The sequence below is a fragment of the Coregonus lavaretus genome, assembly GCF_964263955.1.
Source record: "Coregonus lavaretus genome assembly, contig: HAP1_SCAFFOLD_372, whole genome shotgun sequence".
In the NCBI taxonomy this organism is placed as follows: Eukaryota; Metazoa; Chordata; class Actinopteri; order Salmoniformes; family Salmonidae; genus Coregonus; species Coregonus lavaretus.
Window position 1 is genome coordinate 202,282 of NW_028160424.1, and position 14,039 is coordinate 216,320.

The following is a 14,039-nucleotide window of genomic DNA, read 5'->3' on the forward strand; positions in this document are numbered from 1 at the left end:
TCCTCTGTCTGTTGTACCAGATGATGCTGATTTCTCAACAAAGATACAGACAACACCACATTGCTATGTGTAGTAAACGTCACTCTTTAATCACACAAATCTTTCTTAGTCTTTTTAGTTTTGCTGCATGAAAAACTGTATAATCACGTTGTGACCAGCTAACCTCATTGTTTTCAGTGTGTATCCATAACATTACAGTGTGGAGTGTGCCTGGGTTTAGGGTGAAGTTGCCCCTAGATGCTGATCTTCGGTCAGATTTTTAAAAAAAATCCCACTAAAGGTTAAGGTTAGGATTGGGGGAGGGGAAGCTGATTTTAGATCACTATCTATTGGAAATGTCACCACAGTGATTGTGACTGAATGTTACACGTTCTCTCCAGCAGAGGGCAGCAGCAGCACAGCAGTGACTGACTGAGTGACCTTGGTGGAGTCCTTATCCTGGAAGGACAGCCCACTCCCCTCTCCTGTGTCACAACATCTATCTGCCTCCAATATGCTTCTGTCATACCTCTTAACCCACGCCAGAAAGACCCCTCTATCCTTTTGTGTCCATAAACTACTGAAGACAGTCTGCTGTGTTTGTTTTCATTGTTACCACATATATGTTATTAGTTATTTTCCATCCACCTTTTACCCTTGTCACTTGTATTTTACATCATCATCTTATTTCTAACACCTATTTAATTGTCCTATGCCTGTAACTAATCATGATCAAAAGTATAGATAGTATAGTATAGTAGCTACTATGTATAATAAATACTGTACTGCGATAATAAAATGTACTATACTGTCTATATTGCACAATGGACATTTGTCACACCTGATGTGTATTTTTAATGGATTATCAGATAAAATTGAGTTAATCATGAACATATAGTTAACATTCTTTGTGGCTAACTGAATTTGGCCGTTTGTTTTGGTCTCTCTCTTCAAACACAGTGAAGGGAGCAGCAACAGGGTTGAATAGAGTTTGGGCTAGACCTTTGTCTCCTTGGTATCTTCTTGATTGATTACAGCATGAGGGGGTGAGGTTTGTGTAATTTAGGGCCTTGTCATGTTTAAACTAAACATGAGTGTGTGTGCAAGACAGGGGAGCGGGTGATTGGTTGGAGTAATAGTTCAGCCGTCCTCAGGGACAAAGGAAGTGGGCGGAGGAATAAAAGAGCGGGAAAACTGAAGAGGACTATATAAGATGGAGGGAGACCTTAAGGATGTGTGCCCCTCTGCAGACTGGTATCGGCTTGTTGAAAACTTTAATAAAGTAATTTCTTGATGCAACAAAAACTCTGTAAGACCTTATTTGTAATAAAGTATAGTGGTTATTTTCCACAACACACCCTGATCTGTTTCACCTGTCTTGTGCTTGTCTCCATCCCCCTCCAGGTGTAGCCCATTTTCCCCAGTATCCCCTGTGCATTTCTACCTGTGTTTTCTGTTTGTCTGTTGCCAGTTTGTCTTGTTACGTCAAGCCTACCAGCGTGTTTTTCCCGTACTTCTATTCTCTCTAGTCCCTGTTTTCTAGTTCTCCCGGTTCTGACCTATTCTACCTGTCCTGACTCCGAGCATGCCTGCTGTCCTGGACCTATCTGACTCTGACCTGGTTTACAAACCTCTGCCTGACCTGACCCTGAGCCTGCCTGCCGTTCTCTACCTTATTGACTCTGCCCTGGATTACTGACCTCTGCCTGCCCTTGACCTGTCGTTTGCCTGCCCACTGTTTTGTAATAATCATCTATGATTTGAACTGTTTGCATATGGGTCTTATGCTGATTCCTGATAGTACAAACTGGCTGACCCAGCAGACTCGGACAAGCTCTGCGACGCCGTCTCCTCCCACTGAGCCACCATTGCAAGACACGAGGAGTTACTTCACAACCTTATGGAAGGATTCCAGACCTTGGCTGAAAGCCACGGCTGTGCTTGCCATACATTGCCGGAGAAAGTCAGCAGATTGTCTATTAGGCAGCAGCCACTACTTTAATCCCCCAGACTCTCAGCAACCCCGCCACCAGCGGCATTTCTTCCCAGCCTACCAGGGTGTCCCGAGAACCTTGCTTGCCTCCGGAGTGCTATGCTGGAGATTCTGGAACCTGCCAGGCTTTTCTCTCCCAGTACTCCCTCATCTTCTGTTCCGGTTGCCCTCGCACGTCCTCAATTTCCACCTCGCCTCCAAGGAATCGCGGAAATCCCCAAAGTCTACACTTCCGAGTGAATCCGATGTCACCCGAGTTCTCTCAGAAATCACAGAGGGTTGCCGACTCGCCTATGCAACTTGGCAGAGCTAGATTGTCTCCTGCCGAATGGTTACACAGAATGAACACCTAGGGCTGTCATTATATTTCTACCTGTCCTGTAAAAAGACCCGGCTCATCAGGAGGTATGAGTACACTGGGGACTCCCTGGCTGCAGGGTGTATCCGTCATTCTGCCTCCCCCGCCGGCACAGGGTTCTTCTTTGTGGAGAAGAAGGACAAAACCTTGCGCCTGCGTATCGACTACCGGGGCCTGAATGACATCACGGTTAAAAAACGTTACCCACTTCACCTCATCGCCTTGGCTTTTGAGTCTCTCCAGGGGGCTACCATCTTCTCCAAGTTGGACCTCCTGAACGCCTACCATCTGGTAAGGATACGGGAAGGGGACGAGTGGAAGACATCCTTTAACACGGCTAGCAGGCACTACGAATACCTTGTTATGCCATTCGGACTGACCAATGCTCCTGCAGTGTTCCAGGCCCTGGTTAACAATGTTCTCTGTGACATGTTGAACCAGTTCGTGTTCGTCTACCTCAATGACATTCTCGTTTTTTCCCGCTTGGCTCAAGAACATGTCCTCCATGTTTTTCAGCACTCACCTCTCCCAAGGTCCCGTTCACGTGGTCTCCAGCTGCAGACCAGGCGTTCTTGGACCTCAAGCACCGATTCACAACCGCCCCCATCCTAATCCATCCGGATCAGTCCCGGCAGTTCGTGTTGGAGGTCGACGCCTTGGACATCAGATTGGGGTCTGTCCTGTCCCAGCGTTCGGCCCAAGACCAAATGTTGCATCCCTGCACTTTCCTCTCCCATCGTCTCAACACCACTGAAAGGAATTACGACGCGGGTAACCGAGAACTCTTCACGGTTAAGATGGCATTAGAGGAGTGGAGGCACTGGTTAGAGAGGAAGGAACACCCTTTCATAGTGTGGATGGATCACAAGAACCTGGAATATCTCCACACCGCCAAGCGCCTCAACTCCAGGCAATCTCGACAGGCCCTGCTATTCACTCGGTTCAACTTCACCATCTCCTTCAGCCCGGGATCCAAGAATGTGAAGCCGGATGAGCTTTCACGCCTCTATAGCCCCTCTGCTACACCAACGGAACCTGAGACCGCCCTACCCTAACTCTTGTCTCGCGGCTGCATTCCCTCACTGCTGGTTTCTTGGCAGCAGAAAGAACTGGCTGAGATAACAAGCGTGTCAAGCCCGTGAACATGGGGCTCACATAGAAACACACAAACTGGTCCCATATTACCTTGCAGCCTGTGTTTGCCTTGGCACAGCTGGTACAGAACCAAACAGAGTGAGGCAGCTAGAGGCATGCACACGTGTGTGTAATGAAGCTGTCAGGTGTCTCTATACCCTCCCCCCCATGTCAGACCCCATGATTGAGGGGTTGCACGTGATAACCATGGTTACGCAATTGTCTCATTTAACCTTTGATCTGTATGGAAGGCTACAGCTCTGCCTCAATCCACAAGGATACTGTACTGCCTTTGGATTGAGACACAGCCTATGTCTGTCTGTTGGAGTATTCTAAAGGTTGTAATTGGGATTAGCCTCAGTAGAGATAAGGAGGCACACTATACATGGTAGCTCTGTATTAGGCCCTTTAACATACTTAGCTTATTAACCTAGATCCTTGTGGCTTGCTACGGTACCTGAGAGTTCTACTGCCTCCGTCTGAGGCCTAGGCTTTTGAGACGGTGGTGTTAGAGCTCTCGTCACTGGACCTCTAGGTTGTAAGATCCCCCTCTGCTTCTCCTGGCACCTCTCTCTCTCTCTCCCTCTCTCTCTCTCTCTGTCTCTCTCTCTCTGTCTCTCTCTGTCTCTGTCTCTCTCTCGCTCTCTCTCTCTCTCTCTGTCTCTCTCTGTCTCTCTCTGTCTCTCTCTGTCTCTCTCTGTCTCTGTCTCTCTCTCTCTCTCTCTCTCTCAGTTCAATTCAATTTCAATTCAATTTAAGGGCTTTATTGGCATGGGAAACATATGTTAACATTGCCAAAGCAAGTGAAGTAGATAGTAAACAAAAGTGAAATAAACAGAAATATTAACAGTAAACATTACACTCAGAAGTTCCAAAAGTATAAAGACATTTCAAATGTCATATTATGTACAGTGAGGGGAAAAAATTTTTTTGATCCCCTGCTGATTTTGTACGTTTGCCCACTGACAAAGAAATTATCAGTCTATAATTTTAATGGTAGGTTTATTTGAACAGTGAGAGACAGAATAAAATAAAAAAAATCCAGAAAAACGCATGTCAAAAATGTTATAAATTGATTTGCATTTTAATGAGGGAAATAAGTATTTGACCCCCTCTCAACCAGAAAGAGTTCTGGCTCCCAGGTGTCTTTTATACAGGTAACGAGCTGAGATTAGGAGCACACTCTTAAAGGGAGTGCTCCTAATCTCAGTTTGTTACCTGTATAAAAGACACCTGTCCAGTGGCGGCTCCTGAACAAATTCTCAGGGAGGGCAATTTTTCTGATGATTTAGGTGACCTACACACATTTTTAAAAAGATATGTCCAGCAACAACATGAAGACAGGGGCAGCATATAAGTCAATACCAGAAGCATTTATTGACTGATCTCAAAAGTGTTGGCTTACAAAAGCAAAATAAGTTATCACAGTAAAAATAATCAAGGGTGTTCTTTCACATTCCTCAACACTGCATAAACAATATGCATTTCCATAAACAAATGAAATATCAGCTGAAAATACAGCATCTTGGTATTTGTTCAGATTGCAGGATCAACAAGAGCTTTTACCACATTTTTTGATATCTGTTTAATCTTACCTTATGGCCTGCACTTGCTTGTGAAGCTGTCGAGGGCACGTTTGATAGAGACAGCATCGATGTCCTTCTTCTGTAGCTTCTGGTACAGAATGTCGACGTGGGGCATGATTTTGTGAAAAAGCCGCAGGAAAAAAATTAAATCTTCATCATGTAGTATCCTCACGTAGCCAGCTGCCTCTCTCAAGGTGTGCTGGTCAAATGAACCCAATGAACCCGTCCGGATGGCTTCAAAACATTCTATGAGGTCGTCTCGATTCTCGTAGACAGTGTTCACGACTCTGCTGTTGCTAACCTCATCGTTGTGGCGGCGGACAGCTAGCCTGTATCCCTCATCCAGTTGAGTGGCAATATTCACTCTCCCAAAAGCAGACAATCTCAAACAGCTATATGTGGGTCTTTGACAGCTAATTTTTCTTAATCTTTTCTGAAAGATGGTGCATGTCGGTTACACCAGTCGCTGTCCAAGCGGTGCTGTCTGCTGTGCCGCCTTCAGGGTGGAAGAGTAAGCAGGGGTAGCAAAAAACTGCATTAGCTACATCGCAGCCTGCTAGCCAGGTTTTCCGTTCATACCAATTTTTGGAAAATCCTCGGGTGTAGGACTTCCCCCCTTTAGTAGACACCTGTTGAATTATTAAATTTGGTCTGGGAGGTCCTAATTGTTTCGTTGCCAATTTATCTTCATTTGTTCGCCGACAAAAAGGAACTTCGTTCAAAGACACAATCGAGTTGGACTGAAGCCTAGCCATTTTGATAGTAGTAGTGAATTGAATGAGGCTGCTACCTGGTCTTTTCTTAGTTACGTTCATTCGTGGTTACGTTATGTATGACGAAAGCGCGTAAGTGCAAGCCCACAGACACCCATAGAGAATGTATTGAAAGCTTTGAAATGTGACAAAACTAGATTTTACATGGGAGTCTATGACAGACTTCTGGGCGATTTTCAACCTGACTGAAATCGCCCAAAAAACGGGCGGGGCCATTTGAAGCACGACTTTAGCCTGATTTGACATTTAGTGGCTGGCAGATCAGACGTGAACACTGATAACTGCTGTTGCCGTGATATAATTTTTTATAAATTTATAAAAAAAAAATATATTTTTTTATTTAATTTTTTTTTTTATAATTGATTAGAAAAAAAATCCCTTCCTTTTCCCGTTTGGCAGTGCGTCGCCCATATCGCCCTATTGAACAGGCCGTCCCTGCACCTGTCCACAGAAGCAATCAATCAATCAGATTCCAAACTCTCCACCATGGCCAAGACCAAAGAGCTCTCCAAGAATGTCAGGGACAAGATTGTAGACCTACACAAGGCTGGAATGGGCTACAAGACCATCGCCAAGCAGCTTGGTGAGAAGGAGACAACAGTTGGTGCGATTATTCGCAAATGGAAGAAACACAAAAGATCTGTCAATCTCCCTCGGCCTGGGGCTCCATGCAAGATCTCACCTCGTGGAGTTGCAATGATCATGAGGACGGTGAGGAATCAGCCCAGAACTACACGGGAGGATCTTGTCAATGATCTCAAGGCAGCTGGGACCATAGTCACCAAGAAAACAATTGGTAACACACTATGCCGTGAAGGACTGAAATCCTGCAGCGCCCGCAAGGTCCCCCTGTTCAAAAAAACACACGGCCAAGGCAACAAAGGAGTGGCTCAAGAAGAAGCACATTAAGGTCCTGGAGTGGCCTAGCCAGTCTCCAGACCTTAATCCCATAGAAAATCTGTGGAGGGAGCTGAAGTTTCAAGTTGCCAAACGTCAGCCTCAAAACCTTAATGACTTGGAGAAGATCTGCAAAGAGGAGTGGAACAAAATCCCTCCTGAGATGTGTGCAAACCTGGTGGCCAACTACAAGAAACGTCTGACCTCTGTGATTGCCAACAAGGGTTTTGCCACCAAGTACTAAGTCATGTTTTGCAGAGGGGTCAAATACTTATTTCCCTCATTAAAATGCAAATCAATTTATAACATTTTTTACATGCGTTTTTCTGGATTTATTTGTTGTTATTCTGTCTCTCACTGTTCAAATAAACCTACCATTAAAATTATAGACTGATCATGTCTTTGTCAGTGGACAAACGTACAAAATCAGCAGGGGATCAAATACTTTTTTCCCTCACTGTATATATACAGTGTTGTAACAATGTGCAAATAGTGAAAGTACAAATGGAAAAATAAATAAACATAAATATGGGTTGTATTTATAATGGGGTTTGTTCTTCACTGGTTGCCCTTTTCTTGTGGCAACAGGTCACATATCTTGCAGCTGTGATGGCACACTGTGGCTTTTCACCCAGTAGATAAGGGAGTTTATCAAAAATGGGCTTGTTTTCGAATTCTTTGTGGATCTCTGTAATCAGAGGGAAATATGTGTCTCTAATATGGTCATGCATTTGGCAGGAGGTTAGGAAGTGCAGCTCAGTTTCCACCTCATTTTGTGGGAAGTGTGCACATAGCCTGTCTTCTCTTGAGAGCCAGGTCTGCCTACGGCAGCCTTTCTCAATAGCAAGGCTATGCTCACTGAGTCTGTACATAGTCAAAGCTTTCCTTAAGTTTGGGTCAGTCACAGTAGTCAGGTATTCTGCCACTGTGTACTCTCTGTTTAGAGCCAAATAGCATTCTAGTTTGCTCTGTTTTTTTGTTAATTCTTTCCAATGTGTCAAGTAATTCTCTTTTTGTTTTCTCATGATTTGGTTGGGTCTAATTTTGTTGTTGTTGTTGTCCTGGGGCTCTCTGGGGTCTGTTTGTGTTTGTGAACAGAGCCCCTGGACCAGCTTACTTAGGGGACTCTTCTCCAAGTTCATCTCTCTGTAGGTGATGGCTTTGTTATGGAAGGTTTTGGAATCACTTACTTTTAAGTGGTTATAGAATTTAACGGCTCTTTTCTGGATTTTGATAATTAGCGGGTATCGCACTAATTCTGCTTTGCATATATTATTTGGTGTTTTTCGTTGTACACTGAGGATATTTTTGCAGAATTCTGCATGCAGAGTCTCAATTTGGTGTTTGTCCCATTTTGTGAATTCTTGGTTGGTGAGCGGACCCCAGACCTCAAAACTATAAAGGGCAATGGGTTCTATAACTGATTCAAGTATTTTTTGCCAGATCCTAATTGGTATGTCGAATTTTATGTTTCTTTTGATGGCATAGAAGGCCTGTGGCGCTGATGTTTAGGCCGAGGTATGTATAGTTTTTTGTGTGCTCTAGGGCAACGGTGTCTAGATGGAATTTGTATTTGTGGTCCTGGCAACTGGACCTTTTTTGGAACATCATTATTTTTGTCTTACTGAGATTTACTGTCAGGGCCCAGGTCTGACAGAATCTGTGCAGAAGATCTAGGTGCTGCTGTAGGCCCTCCTTGGTTGGTGACAGAAGCACCAGATCATCAGCAAACAGTAGACATTTGACTTCAGATTCAAGTAGGGTGAGGCCGGGTGCTGCAGCCTGTTCTAGTGCCCTCGCCAATTCGTTGATACAGTGGGGAGAACAAGTATTTGATACACTGCCGATTTTGCAGGTTTTCCTACTTACAAAGCATGTAGAGGTCTGTAATTTTTATCATAGGTACACTTCAACTGTGAGAGACGGAATCTAAAACAAAAATCCAGAAAATCACATTGTATGATTTTTAAGTAATTAATTTGCATTTTATTGCATGACATAAGTATATGATCACCTACCAACCAGTAAGAATTCCGGCTCTCACAGACCTGTTCATTTTTCTTTAAGAAGCCCTCCTGTTCTCCACTCATTACCTGTATTAACTGCACCTGTTTGAACTCGTTACCTGTATAAAAGACACCTGTCCACACACTCAATCAAACAGACTCCAACCTCTCCACAATGGCCAAGACCAGAGAGCTGTGTAAGGACATCAGGGATAAAATTGTAGACCTGCACAAGGCTGGGATGGGCTACAGGACAATAGGCAAGCAGCTTGGTGAGAAGGCAACAACTGTTGGCGCAATTATTAGAAAATGGAAGAAGTTCAAGATGACGGTCAATCACCCTCGGTCTGGGGCTCCATGCAATATTTCACCTCGTGGGGCATCAATGATCATGAGGAAGGTGAGGGATCAGCCCAGAACTACACGGCAGGACCTGGTCAATGACCTGAAGAGAGCTGGGACCACAGTCTCAAAAAAAAACATTAGTAACACACTACGCCGTCATGGATTAAAATCCTGCAGCGCACGCAAGGTCCCCCTGCTCAAGCCAGCGCATGTCCAGGCCCTTCTGAAGTTTGCCAATGACCATCTGGATGATCCAGAGGAGGAATGGGAGAAGGTCATGTAGTCTGATTAGACAAAAATAGAGCTTTTTGGTCTAAACTCCACTCGCCGTGTTTGGAGGAAGAAGAAGGATGAGTACAACCCCAAGAACACCATCCCAACCGTGAAGCATGGAGGTGGAAACATCATTCTTTGGGGATGCTTTTCTGCAAAGGGGACAGGACGACTGCACCGTATTGAGGGGAGGATGGATGGGGCCATGTATCGCGAGATCTTGGCCAACAACCTCCTTCCCTCAGTAAGAGCATTGAAGATGGGTCGTGCCTGGGTCTTCCAGCATGACAACGACCCGAAACACACAACCAGGGCAACTAAGGAGTGGCTCCGTAAGAAGCATCTCAAGGTCCTGGAGTGGCCTAGCCAGTCTCCAGACCTGAACCCAATAGAAAATCTTTGGAGGGAGCTGAAAGTCCGTATTGCCCAGCGACAGCCCCGAAACCTGGAGGATCTGGAAAAGGTCTGTATGGAGGAGTGGGCCAACATCCCTGCTGCAGTGTGTGCAAACCTGGTCAAGACCTACAGGAAACGTATGATCTCTGTAATTGCAAACAAAGGTTTCTGTACCAAATATTAAGTTCTGTTTTTCTGATGTATCAAATACTTATGTCATGCAATAAAATGCAAATTAATTACTTAAAAATCATACAATGTGATTTTCTGGATTTTTGTTTTAGATTCCGTCTCTCACAGTTGAAGTGTACCTATGATAAAAAATTACAGACCTCTACATGCTTTGTAAGTAGGAAAACCTGCAAAATCGGCAGTGTATCAAATACTTGTTCTCCCTACTGTATATATGTTGAAGAGGGTGGGGCATAAACTGCATCCCTGTCTCGCCCCACGGCCCTGTGGAAAGAAATGTTTGTGTTTTTTGCCAATTTTAACCGCACACTTGTTGTTTGTGTACATGGATTTTATAATGTCGTATGTTTTTCCCCCAACACCACTTTCCATCAATTTGTATAGCAGCCCTCATGCCAAATTGAGTCAAAAGCTTTTTTGAAATCAACAAAGCATGAGAAGACTTTGCCTTTGTTTTGGTTTGTTTGTTTGTTTGTCAATTAGGGTGTGCAGGGTGAATATTTGACATTTGCTCAGTACATTGTTTTCACTGAGGAAATGAACTAGTCTGCTGTTAATGATAATGCAGAGGATTTTCCCAAGGTTGCTGTTGACGCATATCCGACAGTAGTTATTGGGGTCAAATTTGTCTCCACCTTTGTCTCTCTCTCCCCATCTCTCTCTCTCTCTCTCTCTCTCTCTCTCTCTCTCTCTCTCTCTCTCTCTCTCTCTCTCTCTCTCTCTCTCTTTTTTGAGTTTTTATTATTAGTGGATATTTTCCTAATTCTGCCCTCTCTCTCTCTCTCTCTATCTCTCTTTCTCTCTCTTTCTCTCTCTCTCTTTTGAGTTTTTATTATTAGTGGATATTTTCCTAATTCTGCCCTCTCTCTCGCTCTCTCTCTATCTATCTCTCTCTCTCTATCTCTCTCTCTCTCTCTCTCTCTCTCTCTCTCTCTCTCTCTCTCTCTCTCTCTCTCTCTCTCTCTCTCTCTTTCCATCTCTCTCTCTCTCTCTTTCTCTCCATCTCTCTCTCTCTCTCTCTCTCCTCTCTCTCCTTCTCTTTCTCTCAATTTCAATTAAATTCTCTCTCTTTCTCTCTGTCTCTCTGTCTCTCTCTCTCTCTCTCGCCCTCTCTCTCTCTCTCTCTCTATCGCTCTCTATCTCTCTCTCTCCATCAGTCAGTTACACCACTACTACTGAACCCATTGGTCCTTCCAATGACACTTAGTTCCAATGGCTCATCTTGAATAGGATTGTGGTAAAGTTCCAATGACACAGATCCTGACCTGCAACATATTCTGCGATAAAAGAAGTGGTACAAAAGAGGATGGTTCATCTGGATCTCTGTGTGTTCTCCAGCATCTCTTTCTCTCTCTCTCTCTCTCTCTCTCTCTCTCTCTCTCTCTCTCTCTCTCTCTCTATATATATATATACATACACATACACATACACATACATACACATACATATCCTTTAAAAATATATATATATTCCCCTTTATTACTTTCCAACCCCGCCACCCTTTCCCCACTTGGAGTCAACTACTGAACAACAACGCCTAGGCCTCTACTTCCAGCCCATATCTACTATCTATATTTTATGCACACAGTCAATTTTACAGTAATTACATTTTGTTTGTTCTTTCTCCTGAATTTCTTCTACTCTCAACCTCTCTGATCATTTTCATGATGTCCATCCGGTTTGCTTCTATATGCCATATCTTTCTAACTGTGCTCCTTCACAAAAGCTCCCAACCTACAACCCATACATTTATTATGGACACAGCGTGCCTACATTATTAGTTATCTTGTTATTGTTTGTTGTTAGTTGTTATTAGTCCCATCCTTCAATTCCATTCAACACCTCCCATCTATCTTTTAACACCATCCATATAGGATTGCTATTTGCCATATATATTTCAACTGAACTGTGATGTCTTACAAAAGTTCTGAACCTTTCTTTTCTCATTGTTTCTACAGATTGTGAATTGAAAATATATATTTTTTGCTAATAGTATTATTATGTTATTGATCGATTGACTATGACTTTTCAAATCACCCAGTAGTGCTATCTGCAGGGTTAGCTCCAGGTAAATATTGCAATCCTTTAGCCATTCCTGGACCTGTGTCCAAAAACAAGCTACAAATGGACAGTACCAAAACAAATGATCTAATGATTCTTTCTCTTCGCAGCAAAATATGCAGAGCTGGGAAGATTGTATCCCCCATATAAAAAACATTCAATTGGTAGCAAGAATTTTATATAATAATTTAAATTGAAAGATTCTAAGTTTTGAATCCAGTGTCATTTTGCGTATCAGTTCATAAACACTATGCCATGGGATCGGTACGTCAAAGATCTCTTCCCAACTATTTTGCAATCTATATGGGATGGCTGTCAATCCTTTGGTCCTTAAATGAAACTGATATACCTTTATATTTATCAATGTTTTCCATAACCAATTATGTTCTTTAATGCAAGGCCGACAGACAAGTTCCTTACTTTCTCCTCCTTCCATTTCATCTTCCATTTTTGCGGTAAGGCTGCAATTATTTGGTTGTAATTTTGGGTAGAGCATACATTTGCATATGTTTTTGTTAGCTGCATGTGCGACATAACTCCACCAGTCCTACCGATGATATCATTTACAAAGATTCTACCTTTTTTTTTAAATGTTATCAAAAAAATAACTCATACTTATACTTGTACTTAGTCAATTGAAAATGTGCTTAAAGTTTTGAAAAAACAACCTTTTTGATGATATGTTTTGAGTTTTGTACTAAGAGTTGTGAAACGTTACAACATATGTATGAAAATTGTACCAAAGCAAAAAACAATGTGTGTGAGTTTGAGTGTGAAGTAGTTTGCTGTGTTGGATGCATTGCTCAGTAGTATAACATGACGTCGTGGAATGAGTTTAGCTGAAACTTGCAGCATTCTGGTAATGCAGCTTCCTGAATTAACTTTAACACTTTGGCTTGGAGGACATCTGTGGTTATGAGCTGTACATGACCAGGGTTCATTTCCTGTATAGAAAGGGGATAAAGGGGCCTCCCGATTGGCACAGCGGTAAAAGGCACTGCACTGCAGTGTTGAGGTGTCACTACTGCCTGGGGTTTTATCCCAGGCTGTGTCACAGCCAGCCATGAGCGTGAGTCCCATAGGGCGGTGCACAATTGACCCAGCGTCGTTTGGGTTAGGGCAGGGTTTGGCCTGGGGGCTTTCCTTGGCTCATCGCGCTCTAGCGACTCCTTGTGGTGGGACTGGCGCCTGCAAGCTGACCTCAGTCGTCAGTTGAATGGTGTTTCCTCCGACATATTGGTGCGGCTGGCTTCCGGATTAAGCGAGCAGGTGTTATGAAGCAGCGCGGCATGGCAGGTCATGTTTCGTAGGATGCATGATTCGACCTCTGGTCGGGTAAAATTATTACTAAAATCTTTAAAAGAAGTGGGAGAGAGACAGAGAGCGTTCTTGTTGAACGTAAAACCACATCAGACTGGGTTGTGGTCCGGAGGACCCTGAACCCTGACCTGGTTTAAAGTGAGAGTTTGTGGAGGTCTTGGTCTAGTCCCCATCACTAGACTACATCTCTGTAGCAGATGACCCCTCAAATCTATCAATGTCTAGCACATTGAGAACATTTATCATATAGTTTCTTATATACTGAAATATTGAATTTGCCAATGTGGTGTATTTCGCCCAATTATCGAATATTTGTAATCATTAGCAGTCTATTTTTCAGTAGAGGGTAACAGGATAGTAGTGACTTTTGGTCCCAAAACCCTTAGAGAAATCTGAAATATATTTTAGTGACTATGATTTTGGGGTTAAACTAGTCTATACACTGCAATAGTTGCTATCTGCCACTGAGGGGGCCATGTACACACAAACAGAAGCAGGAAGAGAGTTACAGACAGTGAAGTCTATTAACATTAGGAAGTAGAGTCATTCTGGCTGGTACCTTGGTACTTGACAAACATTTGTGCTTAGGTACCATATAATATACCAGGCAGACTGAAACCTTCACATGGCTCTTCATCTCTCACTCCTCCTCCTCCTCCTCTTCCTCATCCTCTACAGAGTATCAGCAGGTATGTGTAACATGTTTCTATAAAGGGCTGAAGTCCA

At 43.4% G+C, this 14,039-nt stretch overlaps 2 protein-coding genes across 2 annotated transcripts in view; both read left to right on the forward strand.

Moving 5' to 3' along the window:
• The window catches only part of LOC311121837 (polymeric immunoglobulin receptor-like), a gene marked incomplete at its 5' end in the record, with an annotated part of 38,990 nt that extends 37,829 nt beyond the window's left edge, over positions 1-1,161 (forward strand). The window contains one exon of the mRNA XM_084196279.1: positions 381-1,161. Coding sequence (XP_084052405.1) covers positions 381-407 — 27 coding nt within the window. The 3' untranslated portion in view covers positions 408-1,161. The remainder of the gene's footprint in view (positions 1-380) is intronic.
• Positions 1,162-13,938: 12,777 nt separating this feature from the next.
• LOC311121838 (uncharacterized protein) overlaps positions 13,939-14,039 on the forward strand; it is a gene marked incomplete at its 5' end in the record, with an annotated part of 42,427 nt that continues 42,326 nt past the window's right edge. The window contains one exon of the mRNA XM_084196280.1: positions 13,939-14,002. Coding sequence (XP_084052406.1) covers positions 13,939-14,002 — 64 coding nt within the window. The remainder of the gene's footprint in view (positions 14,003-14,039) is intronic.